Genomic DNA, 15,073 nt, shown 5'->3' on the forward strand with positions numbered 1-15,073 from the left:
ACCGAGCTACACGTTCACGTTTCATGTTTTAAAATGGCTCGTGTCCTGTTGTCCCGACCCCAGGGAGTCGGGACACGTTGGTTAAGGCTCATATATATTCACTGTTCGTAGTCTTACATCAGCGCTTTGCAGCGAATATAGATCTTCAGTTTAATACAAAAACGGCAAGGCAGGTGCACAGCTGGGGGGTTCTCGCTGGCTGCTGGTGTATAAACACGGGGTCGGACTTTACTCGTCACTGATCAGCAGTTTCCACCATGGACAAAAAGAGTCTCTCGCACTCTGTTGGATGGTGGTCAGTGCATGAGCCCGGGCGAGTCCTGGCAACCCGCAGAGGCTACAAAATTCTGCGTATGGCTTGAAGGGTGGCAGTGGGCGTGGGACCACAGGGAAGTGGGGTCTGAGCGTGTTGCTGGTGAGCTTTGTACCTCGGTGTTGGGTTTTGCCTAGGCTCAAAATGCCTACAAAGTCTGCCTGTGCTGCGGTACCACTGTTGACCCCAAGCTGCAAACAGGCCGGGGAGGTGTGAGAAACACTGGACTGTCTCACCTCCCCTCCAGCATCCTAAACTGGGACAGACTGGGTGGAGCAGGCTGGGTCTAAACTGCGGGAGGGGACCTCAAATGTCCCCAAAGGCAGCGCCCACAGCCCTGTTCCCGGCACCGCATTGCCCTCTCTCCACACCACCGCGATGGCTGACCATGGAGGGGAGGATGGCGAGTGGAGCTGCCCGCGGCGCTGCCGGCAGAGACCGCAGCAGGCAGGCGGGGCGGCGGCCCGTGAGGGGCTCTCCCTCACAGGACCTAGGCGTTTTGAAAGCCCCACACTTCCAAGAGCTGCACCTTGAAGTTCTCCTGGCAGAGCGGAGGGTTGTCAAAGGTCTCGCAGTGCTCCGTGCGTCCCCAGAGCAGGTTGGCGTCGAGGGACAGAGCTTGGCCCCCCCCTCCACCTGCAAAAGCAAGCAAGAGGGTTGGGATCTGCTCTCCCCCCATCGCTGCTCAAGCAGGGACACTGGCCCAGCCGACGAGGTCTCTCAGGACTGCGCCCATCTCTCAGCTTTCTGTCCTTTGGCCACAGCGCAGAGCTGGGCTGGGGATGCCCTGAGCCGCCTTCTCTGCTGATCGGGATGTCAGCGTGGCGGCGGAGCTCGCGGAGAGCTATCTGCAGGGCAGCTGGCACACACAGCCGGTGCGGGAGGTTGCCCTGGTAGCACAAGCTAAATTATTAACTGCTTGGAGAGCTGGAGAACAAGGAAAGCTCCTCGCATCCCCGCAGCCAGGCTTGCCCTGATCCCGCCCCTGGGTGACCGTGCCCGGCCCTTCCTCGGGCCGATCCCCATCTGCATCTCCTCTCCATCCCACACAAAGTGGAGGAAAGGGCTGGGAAAGGACACGCCAGCCCCAAGGGTGCAAACCTCGCCAGGAGGTTTGGGCTGTGGTGCTCCCCCTTGGCTGGCAGGGCCCATCTGGTGCTCTCAGGAGCATCCTTGCCCTTGTGCAGCTTTGCGCTCTCCTGCTAATTTGAGGAAGAGGGGGATGACTTCATCTCCCCTGACTTTAAGTTCACATCCTAAACCAGGAGGTCTTTGCCTCTAGAGGCATCTAGGATTTTCATCTGGAGCAGAGCCCTTTTCAGCCAAAGCAGCGGCGTGTCGGTGGGTGGGTGCCCACCATTCGGTAATTACCGACAATGATCCCTTCCCGTGACCCGGACATGAACATGGAGGCTGTTTTGGAAGGCAGAAGGAAATGCCTGATGGCCAGAAACGGGGAGAGACGGCCTTTCCTCTGCAGCGTGGGCACAGTGAGACGGTTCGAGCTGGTGCCGCGGCCATCCGGGGAGGAGCTGAGGAGGGATGCAGGAGAGGGGGAAGGCGACCACTGGTGTGAGCGCGGCACGGCTTTGGCCAGCTCCGGCTTCTTGATGAACACCCACTCGTACCGCTCTGTCTCGGGGCGCACCTGGAAAGCAGGAGAAACGTGGTGAGCCCTGTCCTTTGGGGCATCTCTCCATTGCTGGGGGAGGACAGTGCTGCCTGGCCAGGCGGGTCGGGGGCCAAATGCTGCCTGCCAGGTCCGGACCTGGGGCAGGGAAGGGACAAGGCGTCCTGGCAGTGCCAGGGCTGTTCTGGAGGTGGCTGTGGCCGAGAAGTTGGGTTTGTCTTTGCCAGGCGCTGCTGGAGATGGGCAAACCTGCACTGCCCCCATCGCCGGGTGGGTGCTTGGTGGACGCCAGTGGGATACTGGATGGAGATGCTGGACTTTGTCCCCAGGATCTCCTGGAGCAATGCAGCCTCTTCCCTCTGCAGGAACCCGGAGGCTGATTTGGGAACGCTCCATCCAGGAGCAAAGAGGGCAGAAACCCGCCCTGCCGCACCTGCTGCCCTGCTGCCACCCCGGGAGGATGCTCCAAGACCCACCCGGGGCTGCTGCATGTTGCGCGGGGGCTCGGGCCAAGCCGGCTCACCCGAGGCAGGAGTTCGTTCGCCGTTTGCCCTGGTCCAGCACAGCAATTTCTGTGCTGCTGCCTCCTGCCAGAGCTGAGGGGCAGCGGTGGGACCGTGGTAAGAAAGCAGCTCGGTGCCACCATGCCCTGAGTTGTCAGAGGGGTAAAGGAAGAAGTCATTAACAGACAAACCCATAAGTGTAAACCCAGAAATAAAATGTGACTTACAGTGAACACAAAGCACTCCCCTGTCCCAAAAAAGCCCGATGTCGCCCCGTTCTTTTTCCTTTCGCTCCAGTCGGAGGAGAGAAACGCCCCGCACACCTTCGGGAGAGAGCACAGGGAGCCGTCAGCGCTGCGGGGAGTCAGCGGGGGAGACGGCTGGGACCAGGGCAAGCCCCAGAAACGCCAGCTATTGCACGTGCATTCGGGAGGGCAAGGGCTCTGCGTGGTCCCCTGGGGGAACTGAGAGCCAAATTCTGCTGTGCCAGCTAAATCCCGCACTGACAAGTCACCGGTGCTCTGGACGTGAGTCCGCTCAGCTTCAGTGCCTAAGGGGGGGCTCTGGGAGAGTCGGGGGGTTGCTCTTTTGCAGCAGAGGCGATTGCAGTGGGCTGCGTGCTGGTCGATGGAGCTGGGCCTGGTCGGCTGTGCTGGTGCGTTCCCCGCGCCGGGCTTGGGAGCAGCAGCCGTGCCTCCCACCCCCGAGCCCAACCCAGCTCCCGCAACGGAAAGGAATAACTGTGGCTCAAAGCGTTGCGTGAAGAGCATCGCCACACGCTGTGGACGGGGCTCTAGGCGTCCCTTGTCCTCAGCTGGCCCCTGGACGGTGACAAGGTGGTTGCCTGTTTTAGGAGTCTTTAGAGAAAATGTGTTTTAAAATGGCAAAGCCTCAGGTAAAACATTTTTTTTTACCTACAAGGCTTTTAACCAGTCCCAGGGGTTCTTCCACCCGCGGTCAGGCTGGCCCTGGTGTGGCTGTCCTTGACTTGACCACGGCTGGAGGGGACCTGCCAAGCGGTGGGAACTCGTGCCTGTCCTTGGTACTGGCTAAGGAATAAAATGAGCTAAAACATGTAGGAAACAAGGTTTTGTAAGTCACCTTCTCTTGTCTGCACAAGGCCCTAGGGGGTGGCAGGGTGTTTATCTGCGCACCATGTTGAAGTGTCAGGTGTGGGAAATCAGGACTGGTAGGTCAATAAATCTTTGGGAAGCCTGAACAATTTACAGAACTTGCCTCTGTTGGTTGATGAAGAGTGGAGAGATAAAATACGGGTTTATGAGCCACTCGCAGAGTCCCTGGGAAGAGGCCTGGCTCAGGGGTTTTTTGCAGTTATTTCACGACTTTCAAATATTGTGGAAGCTGTCCTGATTTCTCCTCCATTTCCCTGTGTGGCTGCTCTTGCACTCAGAGAGAGATCTTTGCATTTAATGGATTGAAAGCAAGTCCTGGCTCAGGCAAAGCATCTGCTGACTTCAGGAACGTCTGCTGAGCAAGGACTTCATGCTTTAGTGTGTATTTGCAATAAAAGACTCTCTCCATCTCACGGACCCCTCCTCTCTTCCCCCCCAGCAGCACCCTTTAGACCAGCCCGTGTCTGAGGTGGCTCTGGGTGCCGGGGGTGCAGTCTGTTCTCTCCTGGGAGCTGGGACAGACCCCGGGGCAGGGCAGGAGAGGGACCACGCAGCCCCACGGCTGCTCCAACGAGTGCCGGTGGGGTCAACCACCCTGTCCCCTTCCCCACGTCGGCACCAGCGCAGCCGGCGGTGCTTGGGAAGGGTGCTTTCCCTTCTCTGCTTGGGAAATACTTACTTCCCCTTCTGTTGTTTTTATCAGCAGCACCGTCGGTTCGTAGCCTTCACAGCACGTGTAAAACCTGCAGAGATGAACAAGGAGGCTGGGTCGGTGGGGGGCTGAGACCCAGGAGCAGCGTGCCCTGCAGCCAGCCCGGGCGTGCGGCAAGCACGAAGCTGGCAAGGGCAGCGGAGAGCAGTGGCGGCTCTTCTCAGCCTACTGCTGGGCTGGCAGCTGCCCGCGGGGAGCTCGCGGAAGGCCAGCAGCAGAAACTCATAGCTGTGTAGCTCGAGCAGCTTCAGTGTTTGTGCAGGAACGGAGGGAGTTGGCTTATGGGACTTCTCAAGTCATCGTTTTTGCTTGGTGAAGCAGGTAACAGCTCAGATAAATCCAAACACTAAATCCTCCCACCTTACCCTCAGGCACCAGGTGGGGGAGGGACGCTTCATGGGGGGATTTAACCAAACGAGCTTGCTTTTAATCTGGATGTGTTTTGTAATCTGGGCTCTGTACCCTGTTGCTGCCTTGACAAGGTGCAGGGCTGTGCTCCCCAGGACGGGGCTGCCCCATGGCTGCCCCACTGTGCCACGGGGCTCCTGCTCGCCTCTCACGGGCCGGGGCAGCACGCTCGTGGTGCTAACAGAGGCACCACCGTCGCAGCCCCACCTTTACACACCGCCCCGAGGACCGGGGCGGCATGGGCAGCATCCCATCCCTGGGCAGCCCGGCATCCCTTCCCAGTCGGCAGTGAGCTGCGCCTCAGTAGGGAAACGCCCCGGCACTGAGCGTTGCGGGCATGTCCCTGCTTCCCACCCAGCCTTCGCTCCACGGCCCTGGCAGTGGGTGTCACTGGGCTGTTTCCAGCGCTTACACTGGTCTTTCTATTGCAATTTTGGGCATTGACTGTGACACTTGGGCTCTCTTAACTCACGTTTAGAGGGTTTGATGTCTTACTCATCGCAGGATGTACCCACATGCTGTCTGCTCCTGCCCTGAGCTCTGCCTGCTCTGTGAATGCAACCTCTCAGCTTAACGTGCTCCTACAGAGGAACAGGTTTGGGCTTCCTGCCTGGAAACATTCAGGCCTCAGCCCACTGGAAGGCTTTTGCCGCTTCACAGCTTGGGAAGTCAACGGCAAACTGGTTTTCCAGCTCAGTTTTGAGCCACAGCACTGACTGCAGCGCCCAGCAGCTGCCCTGTGCTCCATGCCGCTGGGAGGGAGCTGGAGCCCTGGGGGTGGCGTGCTGGCCGGACCTGGCCGATCGCAGCATGCCCGGCACGGCGTGGCACGTGGGGACGTCCCCCCCCACAGCACATCCGCAGGGCTCCACGGTCCCCGTGCAGTGCCGAGTTGCTGATTGCTGTCTGACTGAGCCTCAGCCCTCTCCCCTACAGCCAGCGCTGGCCCAGACCACACTTGAGATCTTGAATTGAGCCCAGGAGAGTCCCCAGGAGACCCCAGATGTGCCCCATGTTGCTCCTTTCTACACCACCCAGCTTTATGCCTGGCCCATCCGACCCGACCTGACCCGATGGGCAGATGCTTTACCTCTGCAGGCTGCACCCATCTTCGGAGGTGGAGAAGAGCAGCAGTGGGGGAAAGAGGGAGAAGCGCTCCGGGATCCAGGACCAGACGATGCGCATCTCCTGAGCCGTTACAATGCTGGAGCTGAAGTTCTGCATGTCCACGGCCAGGTGGAAGGACTGCCTGTGCGAGGGAGGACATCCATTACTGCCAAGCTGGGGTGCCTGTCTGCTTTTAGGGGCGCAGCCCCCACACAGCAGGTTTTGTCATGCTTTTTGCATTGTGAGCTTTCTGTTAACCTCGCTAGCTTTAACCGTACAGTGCCTCCGAACGGGGTCCCCCGCGAGGGGCCGTGAGGCACCCAGCATAGCCAAACTACGGGAGATACCTGAAGTTCCCCCCATGCTGTATCCACTGTAACTCATATTTTGTCTGCTTAGCCACAAGAGCTGGCAGACAGAGAGGTCTCCTTACCTGCTCTGCACCATGGTTATGCCCCTCTCCATTAACGCCTTCCTGTTGGCCATCTGGAGAAGCCAGATTTCCTTGCGGGAGAACAGCCGGATGCCAAAGGCTCTCTCTAGGAGTTTGTCGACAGTCACGTGCTCAGCAATGTTCTGCATGAAAGCCTGCAGGTCTGCCTTGATGTCGGTCCCCTCCGGCTCGGCGGAGGCCACCGACAGCCTGTACTGCTTCAACAAGGCCAGAGCGATGCGGTAGAGGACCTTCTGCCCCTCCAGCAGGTAGACATCAAAGACGCGGATGGCGTAATTGAAGGGGAGGTAGTGAAAGAGCCACGATAACCATTCGGAGTAGACCTCAAAGACGTTGTCAGAGGTGCTGGCTATGAGTTTGTGAGCTGCTGGGCAGTGCTTGTTGGCCAGATCCCCAAAAGTCATGCAGGAGGCCTGGTGGGCCAGGAAGGACTGGTCAATGTAGCTGGTGTGGGGAGCGTTGCTGGCGATGAGGCGAGAGATGTTCTCGAAGCACTGAGCTTCGTCTTCGCTGTAGTGCAGCAGCAGAGCCACCAGAGAGGGGAGGACCGGGCTGTAGGTTATGTCGGGGAAAAGGTTGCCAACACAGATGAGGATCTTCTTCAAGGCGGTGACCCCCTCCAGGTTGAGGCAGTACGTGGGCATGGAACACCCTTCCAGGAACTCGGGCAGAGGGTGGGAGCTCACACTCAGCTTCCCAAAAAGCCGAGTCGCCACATCCCTGTAGACAAGAGCATCTGGGGTGACGAGGCGGCAGGCGACCTGCTGGATGAGCTGCTGGTAGACCTGAGCTCTCAGAGCACGGCTCGCTGCCCAGTAGCCTTCTCTTGCCAGCTTCTTCAGCTCCTTCGGGGGCTTGCTGAGGATGTCTCTGGGGATATGCGCCTGTTGCTCCGGGTCTGGCATCCTGTCCCAATCCACGAACTGTCCACAGCCCAGACAAGAGGAGGCGTCGATGTCCCAGGTGTCAGCCTCGGACGTGATCACGACAGTGACTGGAGATGAGCCATACATCTCTGTAGGACAAAGACCTTTTATTCAACACACTTCACCACCCCAGCTGACAGCGTTTCACCCTGGCTGACGGCGCTTTGAAGTCTTACAGCAACGTCTTGTATTTCAATAGTTACTCTCCCCCCTGCAAAGGGAAGGTTTTCAGAAGGCTTTGCCTGGCTGGAGCTGCTTGCTTTGCCCTCGCCCGCTCACGTCGGCTCAGGCCCCTGGTGAGAGCAGGGGCTGAGGGGAGCGTGGGGCCAGGCACCAGCTGGGTGTCAGGGCTGCTTCTCCCCACCGCGAGGGGCTTTGCACCCCTCAAAAAGCTCCTGACTTCCCAGCCCGTGACCTGCCGAGAGGGAGGTGCAGGGAGCAGGGAGAGGGTCCCTGTCCCCCAGGGATGACTGTGGGACAGCAGCGTTACTCCACCGAGGATAATGAGCAGCTCGGTCCGGGCCCAGCTCTGCAGGGGTGAGGAGGGACCTCATGGGCAGCAGGGGCCCAAGTGATGCTGAGGCCAAGAGGGACCATTTGCATCGTGTCCCCTCCCAAGGACAGAGCGGGGCGGGAGGCAATGTCCTGTCCGGGTCTGGCAGCCCAGGACCAGGCTGCTACGAGCCCAGACGAGTGGGCAAAGCTGGCCTCAGGTGTTTGCCCCCATCTTACTGCCTCCTGCCAAAGTCTCCTGCAAAAGTCTCCTGACCCCTCTGGCCACTCGACTGCCAGAGAGAAGGCAGGAGGAGAAGGTGCTGCAGCGAGGGGGGCACGCAGGGATGGTCTGCGGGGTGCCGAAGGGTCCCCGTTTCCCGCATGCCCCCATGAGCCTGGAGAGACCCTGTCCAGGGACGGCACGCAGGGGTTGGTGAGCACCTGGGAAGCCCCTGGGAGACAGAGGGTCCCCGGGGGACCCTCGGGGGAGCCTGGGGCACACAGCACCGTAGCAGGGCTGTGGCAGCCGCCAGCCCTCTTCTGGGAAGAGCAGAGTTTGAGCTCCTCCTAGGGAGAGGCAAGCGGCATTTTCCCTGGGGTTGCAAGAGAGCTCAGCTCCAAACCGTGTACAAGGAGACGGGAGCTGTCTCCGCATGGGTGAGTTCTGCTGGGCAGTGGTGACTTGGCAAGGATAAAGTTGATTAGCGCACCCATTAATTCTCTAATGTATTTATCTTGGATGGGCTCAGTTGGGCTGGGGCATCTAGGATGGATTTGCACCAAGCCAAACCTCTCTGCTCTGGCCCCAAGGGGACACGGGGGGACAGCACGGTCCTGGCCCCGTGCGCTGCGTGCGTGGCAGCACGTGGTGGCACATCGAGGGGTCCGGGCCGCCAGCAGGCTGGGTCCGGCGCTGGCTCCTGCTCTCCAGTTCGGTTTGGTCCCTGCTCCAGTTCAGCAAAACCAGCAGATCAAGTTCAGTTCTGGTTCAGGGAAAGGGCAGCAGTTTTAACCGGTTGCGGCTCAGCCTGATGCCCTGCTTTGAAGCCAGACAGACCCCGCGCACAGCCACGCAGGCTTCTAGCCATAGAAACCAGGCTAAAACGAACACTGGGGTTGAAGCGGGGCTGTTTGCACTGCCGTGGTCCCCCAGTTCACCTTGTCCTTGCAGCCGGCCACGTCACGAGGGTCCTGCCCTGCCCAAAGTACTGAGGAGCATCAACCTGAGCCCACCCGGCCGCCGGTGCCGTGGCCCAGGGTGCTGGCTGGTGGCTCCAGCTCTGCCCGCCCCGGGACGTGGGGAAGGAAACGTGGGTCTGCTCCAGCCCCTCTCCTCTGCTGCATGTGGCCCCGGCCTGAGCGGGGCCAGCGAGAGCCTCCTGCATCTTCCCCAGCGCGCGATGGGCGGCTGTCCCCAGCTGCAGCTCACTCACCTTGCCCGGTGCCCGTGTTATCGCCCTCGGCCGGCTCGGCCGTGGGGAGGCCGCCGGCCGCCCCCCCGGGGGAGCGGGGCAGGCTGAGCCCCACCTGCAGCATCTGCCCAGGCTCCGGCGCACCCCGCTGCCGGCTCCCCTCTGTCCCCGCCACCGGCCCTGACTTTTAAGGTGAGGGCCAGCCCGCCGGCACAGCAGGGTTGTTTGGTGTAAATAGGGTGAGGGGTGGAGCAGCTCTCACGCCCGCGTCGCCCCTTCCTGCCCCAATTCTGCGCCGAGGCCGGGGAGGGGGACGTAAACACCCTGTGGGATGAGATAGCCATCAAACCACCAACACGACCATTAAACTTAATCATTTATTTTTCCCCAAGAATAACCTTCATTTTCCTGCTCTGGGGTTCGCTCCCTTCGCCAGCGTCACGGGGCAGGGAGGGTGCCGCGGGGGCGAGGGAGGGCCGGAGCTGCCGAACCGCCTGCTGCGGCAATCGCCTGTCCTTGAGCAAAGGAAACATCAACACAGCCCGTGGGTTTGCAACCGCTTCCCGCTGGATGGTCCCGGGGGAGCTGGACAGAGAAGCACGTCAGCAAGTGCCAGGCAGCAGGTGACAAGGGAGAGACTGGGGCCACGGGGACCAAGTGACGGCCTCCCGCAACCGCCCCGTGCGCCCTAGGGAGGCTTTTCGGGATGGGTGTGCCGGGGCTGTGCCAGCCCTCTCTGCGGCACTTCTTTAGCACCAGCCGGCAAAGCCGCCGGGGGGAATTCAGGGCGAGGCAGACGTGCACCCCGCAGCACCCCGCGCCTCCCATGCGCGCAGGTGCTCAGCGGGAGCACAGAATGGGATCGTTGCAGGCACAGTGCTGGTGCTTCGGCGTTTCCAATCTGTCCCCTCTTTGAAATGGTTGTTATTGATTGCCTTTTACCTCAAAGTGCTTTGCAGAATTACAAACTGACCTTGTACTTACAGGCAAAAGAGCTGAGTTGGAGGAGAAGCACCCTCCAACAGCTGAGAGATGCTCCCAGCAACATCGCACCCATCCGACACCGCTACCTGGAGAACTCGCAGTTCAGGCTGCACTTAAAAGAGGGCATTTTTATGGGCACCTTAAAATTTTTTAAGATTTTTTTTTTCCTTAAAAAAATCTGATTTTTTCTCCTATGCTAACGGCAACCGCGGGTCGTTCCTGCCTTGCCTCCCTGCCTGCGGGCCTGTGGGCTCTGCCTGCACCTGCAGCGCATCCCTGAGCATCTGCCAGCACCACCAGTCTCAGGGCATGGGCCGCTGAACAAGAGCAAACCCTCTCCTTCTGAGGGTTTCTACTCATCCCTCCCTGAAGGGAGGATGAAGCACCTTCTCCGTGACGTGCCCAAATCTGAGGGGAGCGGCACGGCTGCCCTGTCGTCCCTCTCCTCCCTTTGCTTGGGGCAAGCTGGGGGCCCGAGGGAGCGGGGGCGAGGGGCTGTGCCGGCGAGGGGCCCCCCAGGGTGCTGTGCTGGGCGGGTGGGAGGCGAGGGGCTGTCCCGCAGCGGGGGGCTCCTGCTCCGCACCCGCAGCCCGTCCGTGTGCCGTGGGCCGCTCTGCTCCACACGCCGCACCCGGAGGGGCGGGCGATGGCCTCCAGCTCTGCTCCTGGGGCCCCTGAGGGTCCCCACGCTGCACCCTGCTCCGCTTCCCAGTGCCGAGGGTCGCTTATGCTCTCTCCAACTCAAACCCTTTGGCCCAGGCTTTTACAGCAGCGGGTCCTGCTGCCTTTCCCCAGGACCTTGCTGGCTGCCTTCTCCTCGGTTGCTTTTTCTGGGACAGAGGACGCCTCTCCCTGCCAGACTGAAGCAGCTCTGAATCCTCCCGCAGCCCCCCTGTCCGACGCCGCGCTCCGCGCCGAGAGAGGAGATGGAAGTGAATTAGGGACAGTGCGAAACGGATCATCGCTTCATGCGTTTTTAATGGCAAAAAAATTAAATATGTAGAGGCCGTGCCAGCTCCGGACGAGCAGCGCAGCTGAAGGCCATAAATGTTTCATGCTAACTGCCTGCAAGAGGAGCCAGCCTGATTTGGATGTGCAAAGAGACAAGCCATCACCCCAGGGCTGGAGCCCGCACCGGGGGGCTGCCAGGGCCGGCGGGGCTCCCCGAGCCGCCCCACGCTGCTTCGCTTCGTGCCCGGGACACTCGGGGCACGTGGGTCCTCCTCGGCCGTATCTTCATGGTCCTGAGCGCCTGCCTGGAGAGCAGCGGTCACGGCCCGCCTGCGGCAGCCCTGGGCTGTCCCCCTGCTCGCCACCCCGGCGCGTCCCCTCGCCCTGCAAAACGGGACACGGGGGGCGGCCGGGAGTGCTCCGTGCCACCCCGAGGCAGCCCGGGGGTGGCATCGCTCCGGCGGCGCTTGCCCCCGTTGCACGTGTGGCTCCTCTTGCTCCTCGCTTGGAAGCCGCCCCAGCCCCAGCCCCGGCCAAATGGGCTTCGCTGCCGGGTCCCAGTGCCCACTGGGAGCACAGCGGCCGTTGCAGCCACCTGTAAATATGGAATCACAGAATCACAGAATCGTTAAGGTTGGAAAAGACCCTTAAGATCATCGAGTCCAACCGTTAACCCAGCGCTGCCAAGGCCACCACTAAACCATGTCCTCAAGTACCACGTCTACCCGGCTTTTAAATCCCTCCAGGTATACGGCTGCGCTCGTTCTCGCGGCACGCCCCAGCAGCGCGGTGGCACCCCCGCATTACGAGGGCAAGAAAACATCGCTATCAGTGCCTTGCTGCTGCTTTTCGGGCACCCGTACCGACATTCGTATCTGCATTGATTTGCGTCATCAATTGCACCCAAGAAAAAGAGGGGAGGCCAAATCCTGGCGGATCAGGTGTGGGAAAGGCTCCTTGGGCTCGGATGGAGGCTGCTGCAAAAGTGAGGGCCTGCGCCCGCTGGCCGGTGGCCGCAGAGCCCTTCGCAGCCACAGCACTGACGGTGTCAACACCACCCAGCGTCAGGGCGGCCTCCCCGCAGCCCGGCCCTGCCTGCTGCTGCTGGCAGGGGGACAGGGGACAGGGGACAGGGGGACAGGGGCTGGGGGGACAGGGGAACAGGGGCCGGGGGGCCGGGGGGCCAGGGGTCCAGGGACGAGGGAGACACTGTGGCGGCAGCGCAGGAGTGTTGTAAAGTGACATCAGGAGCTGCAGCCCAGGGTGGGAAAGGGACAGGGGGACCCGCGCTTGGCCCTGGGCTCATGTGGCGGTGGGGAAGGGAGGGAGGGAGGGAGGGAGGGAAAGAAGGGGGGAGGGAGAGAGGAAGCAGGAAGGATGGAGGGAGGAACAAGGGCGGAAGGAGGGAGGAAGAAGGAAGGAAGGAGGAAGGAAGGAGGGAGGAATGAAAGAGAGAAGAAGAAGAAAGAAAGGAGGAAAGGAGGGAGGAAGGAGGAAAGAAGGGAGAAGGAAGGGAGGAAGGTGTGAGGGAGGGAGGGAGGGAGGAAGGAAGGAAGGAAGGAAGGAAGGAAGGAAGGAAGGGAGGAAGGGAGGAAAAAGAAAGGAAGGGAGGAAGGGAGAGAGGGAAGAAGGGAGGGAGGGAGGGAGGGAAAGAAAGAGGAGAAGAGGGAGGAGGAAGACAGGAGGAAGACAGGAAGGAAGACAGGAAGGAAGGGAGGAAGGAAGGGAGGAAGGAAGGGAGGAAGGGAGGAAGGGAGGAAGGGAGGAAGGGAGGAAGGGAGGAAGGGAAGAAGGGAAGAAAGGAAGGAAGGAAGGGAGGAAGGCGGGAAGGGAGGGAAAGAGAGGAAAAGAGGGAGGAGGAAGGGAGAAGGAAGGGAGGGAGGGAGGGAGGAAGGAGGCAGGAAGGGAGGAGAGAGACAGGAGGGAGGCAGCAGGAAGGAAGGGGGGGAAAGGCGGGAGGAAGGGGCCGGGGCGCTGCAGAGAGGTGCTAACTGGGCAAGCAGCCCCTGGGAAGACGCGGCACGGGGACAGGGGGACATGGGGACATGGGGACACGTCCCGCACGGGGCAGGATGGCGTGTCTGCGGGCTCGGCCCCGGGAGCGACCCCACGGGACGTCAGGCACGGGGGCTCCCCGTCCTCTTCTGTTACGCTGGTATTTAACGCTGGCACAAAACCCCTGAATAAACAACAAAACAACTTTTTTCCATAAATGACTCCCCTCCTTTCTTAACTTGCAGATCACTGCAGTGGGTCCTGGCGTGCAATCACACAGAGATAACGCTGCTGGGATGCAGAGTATTGATTCCCGCTTCCCAGCACTCGTCTGGTCCCTCTGGACTCCACCGCTCAGCAAGGAACTGCTCTGACACGCAGAGCTGTTATTTCACAGAGTTACAGAGGCCGGGAAAATTGCCTAAGCACTGAGCAGCTGGTCCTTGCGTTGGGCTGGATCTTCGCATCTTCCAGGGCACTTTGTGCTCCTCCGGAAGATGAAAAAGGGCTCCTGGAAAATCAGGAAGAAGCAACGGGCTTGGACACGGCTTTGCTGCTGACCCAAGCATCCTCCTGCCATTCCCAGGTCCCCGAGGGCGCGGGGGTACCCAGGCCTGGGGGACACCGGCTGTGTCCCCGCGCCTTCTCTGCCTCCTGGTTTTCTCTGTCCTCGTTATTGCCCAACCCGCTGTAACAAAGCTCCCCGGGCACAGTTTGGGCTGAAGGCTCCCCTGCTGCTGTGCTTATAGCTGTACATTTTAATCCAGACCATTTATTATTACCGCAATAGCAAGATACAGGTGCCCTGGTGGCATCAACGCACCCGAGTTGGGTGCAAGCTGCACAAAGAGACCCTCGCTGCCCCGAGGAGCTGCCGCTGCGTTCAGAGCTCACCGTTGACATGCAAAATTGAAATATAAAGGATTTCCTTCTTCCTCAGCAGCGGAGGCCGGAGGCGTGCGACACCCTGGGCCCGGCCTGACGCACGATCCTTCGTCCCTCCCCATGCAGCAGCATCGCCGAGCACACGCTGCAAAAATCCCAAATCCCCCCTGGGCTTTAGGAAAAGCATCCAATACTCCGGGGTCCCAGTAGCACCCCAGACATTACAAAGGTTTCCAAAGGTTAAATGCGATGCTATGGAGATATGGCCAGTGGAGGAGACGGCTGGGGGCGAGGGGTTTCAGCTGCCCCACGCCTGTGAGGGCTCTACCCCTCCTGCCCGGCCCGCGGTGGCCTTGGCCCATGGCGCGGGCAGCCGAACCCAGTGCCGCAGCTGAGCGGGCAGCTCGGGGATAGCAGCAGCCCCAGCTCTGCTACCACGTCCGGCGGGGCCATGCCAGTGCCCAGGCCCCTGCAGATGGAGCGGGAGGGCTGGGGCAGAGGTGGGGACAGCCACGGCTGTGCACCTCTGCAGTGCTATGCCCTGCACCTATGCACCCCGCACCCATGCACCTCTGCATTCCTGCACTGCGCACCCTGAACCTTGTACTGCATGCCTAGCACCTCTGCATCCTACACTTCTGCACCTTGTACTGCACAACTGGTACCTCTGCACCCCTGCACTCTGCATGCTACGCCACTGCGTTGGGCACTTCTGCACCCTGCACCTCTGCAGCCCTCACTGTGCACCTCTGCACCCTGCACTTCTCACCCATGCACCTCTGTACCCATGCACCTCTGCACTGTGCACCCCTGCACCTCTGCCCCAGGCACCTCTGCATCCATGCACCTCTGCGCTCCTGCACTGCGCACGCTGCACCTTGTACTGCACACCTAGCACCTCTGCACCTGGTACTGCGCCGTCTGTACCGCTGCACCCGTGGACCTCTGCAGCCTGCACTGTACACCCTGCACCTCTGCACCGCTGCGGTGTGCACTCCCGCACCCTGCACTTCTGCGCCCTGTATCTCCGCACTGTCCACCTCTGCACCGTGCACCCCGCACCCTGCACCCCGCATCCTGCACCCCCGCTCCGCTCCGCTCCGCCCGGCGCCTGCGCGGGGCGGGGTTTGGGCCTCGGCGGGCGCCGTCGTCAGCTGACCCGGGC

General features: G+C 61.0%; 1 protein-coding gene across 1 annotated transcript; it reads right to left on the reverse strand.

Annotated features, from left to right (window-relative positions):
• Window positions 1–136: 136 nt before the first annotated feature.
• LOC104010986 (TBC1 domain family member 24) lies at window positions 137–9,245 on the reverse strand. Its single transcript, XM_009463187.2, has 7 exons — window positions 9,115–9,245; window positions 6,240–7,275; window positions 5,790–5,948; window positions 4,259–4,322; window positions 2,674–2,769; window positions 1,685–1,961; window positions 137–949 (listed from the first exon to the last, which is right to left on the reverse strand). Exons 1-7 carry the CDS (start codon window positions 9,215–9,217, stop codon window positions 804–806), a joined length of 1,881 nt encoding a protein of 626 aa, XP_009461462.1. The 5' UTR covers window positions 9,218–9,245; the 3' UTR covers window positions 137–803.
• Between the last annotated feature and the right edge of the window lie 5,828 nt (window positions 9,246–15,073).

This window comes from Nipponia nippon, unplaced genomic scaffold (genome assembly GCF_047370975.1).
Source record: "Nipponia nippon isolate SJK-2023a ecotype South Korea unplaced genomic scaffold, ASM4737097v1 scaffold_14, whole genome shotgun sequence".
NCBI lineage: Eukaryota > Metazoa > Chordata > Aves > Pelecaniformes > Threskiornithidae > Nipponia > Nipponia nippon.

Bases quoted from the DNA above. Each gene is read 5' to 3' on its own strand.
- LOC104010986 (XM_009463187.2), bottom strand. From the start codon at position 9,217: ATGCTGCAGGTGGGGCTCAGCCTGCCCCGCTCCCCCGGGGGGGCGGCC. The intron at 7,276-9,114 runs GTGAGTGAGCTG...TTTGTCCTACAG, and splicing joins TAACACGGGCACCGGGCAAG to AGATGTATGGCTCATCTCCA. The intron at 950-1,684 runs GTAATTACCGAA...TTGCTTTTGCAG, and splicing joins ACGGGAAGGGATCATTGTCG to GTGGAGGGGGGGGCCAAGCT.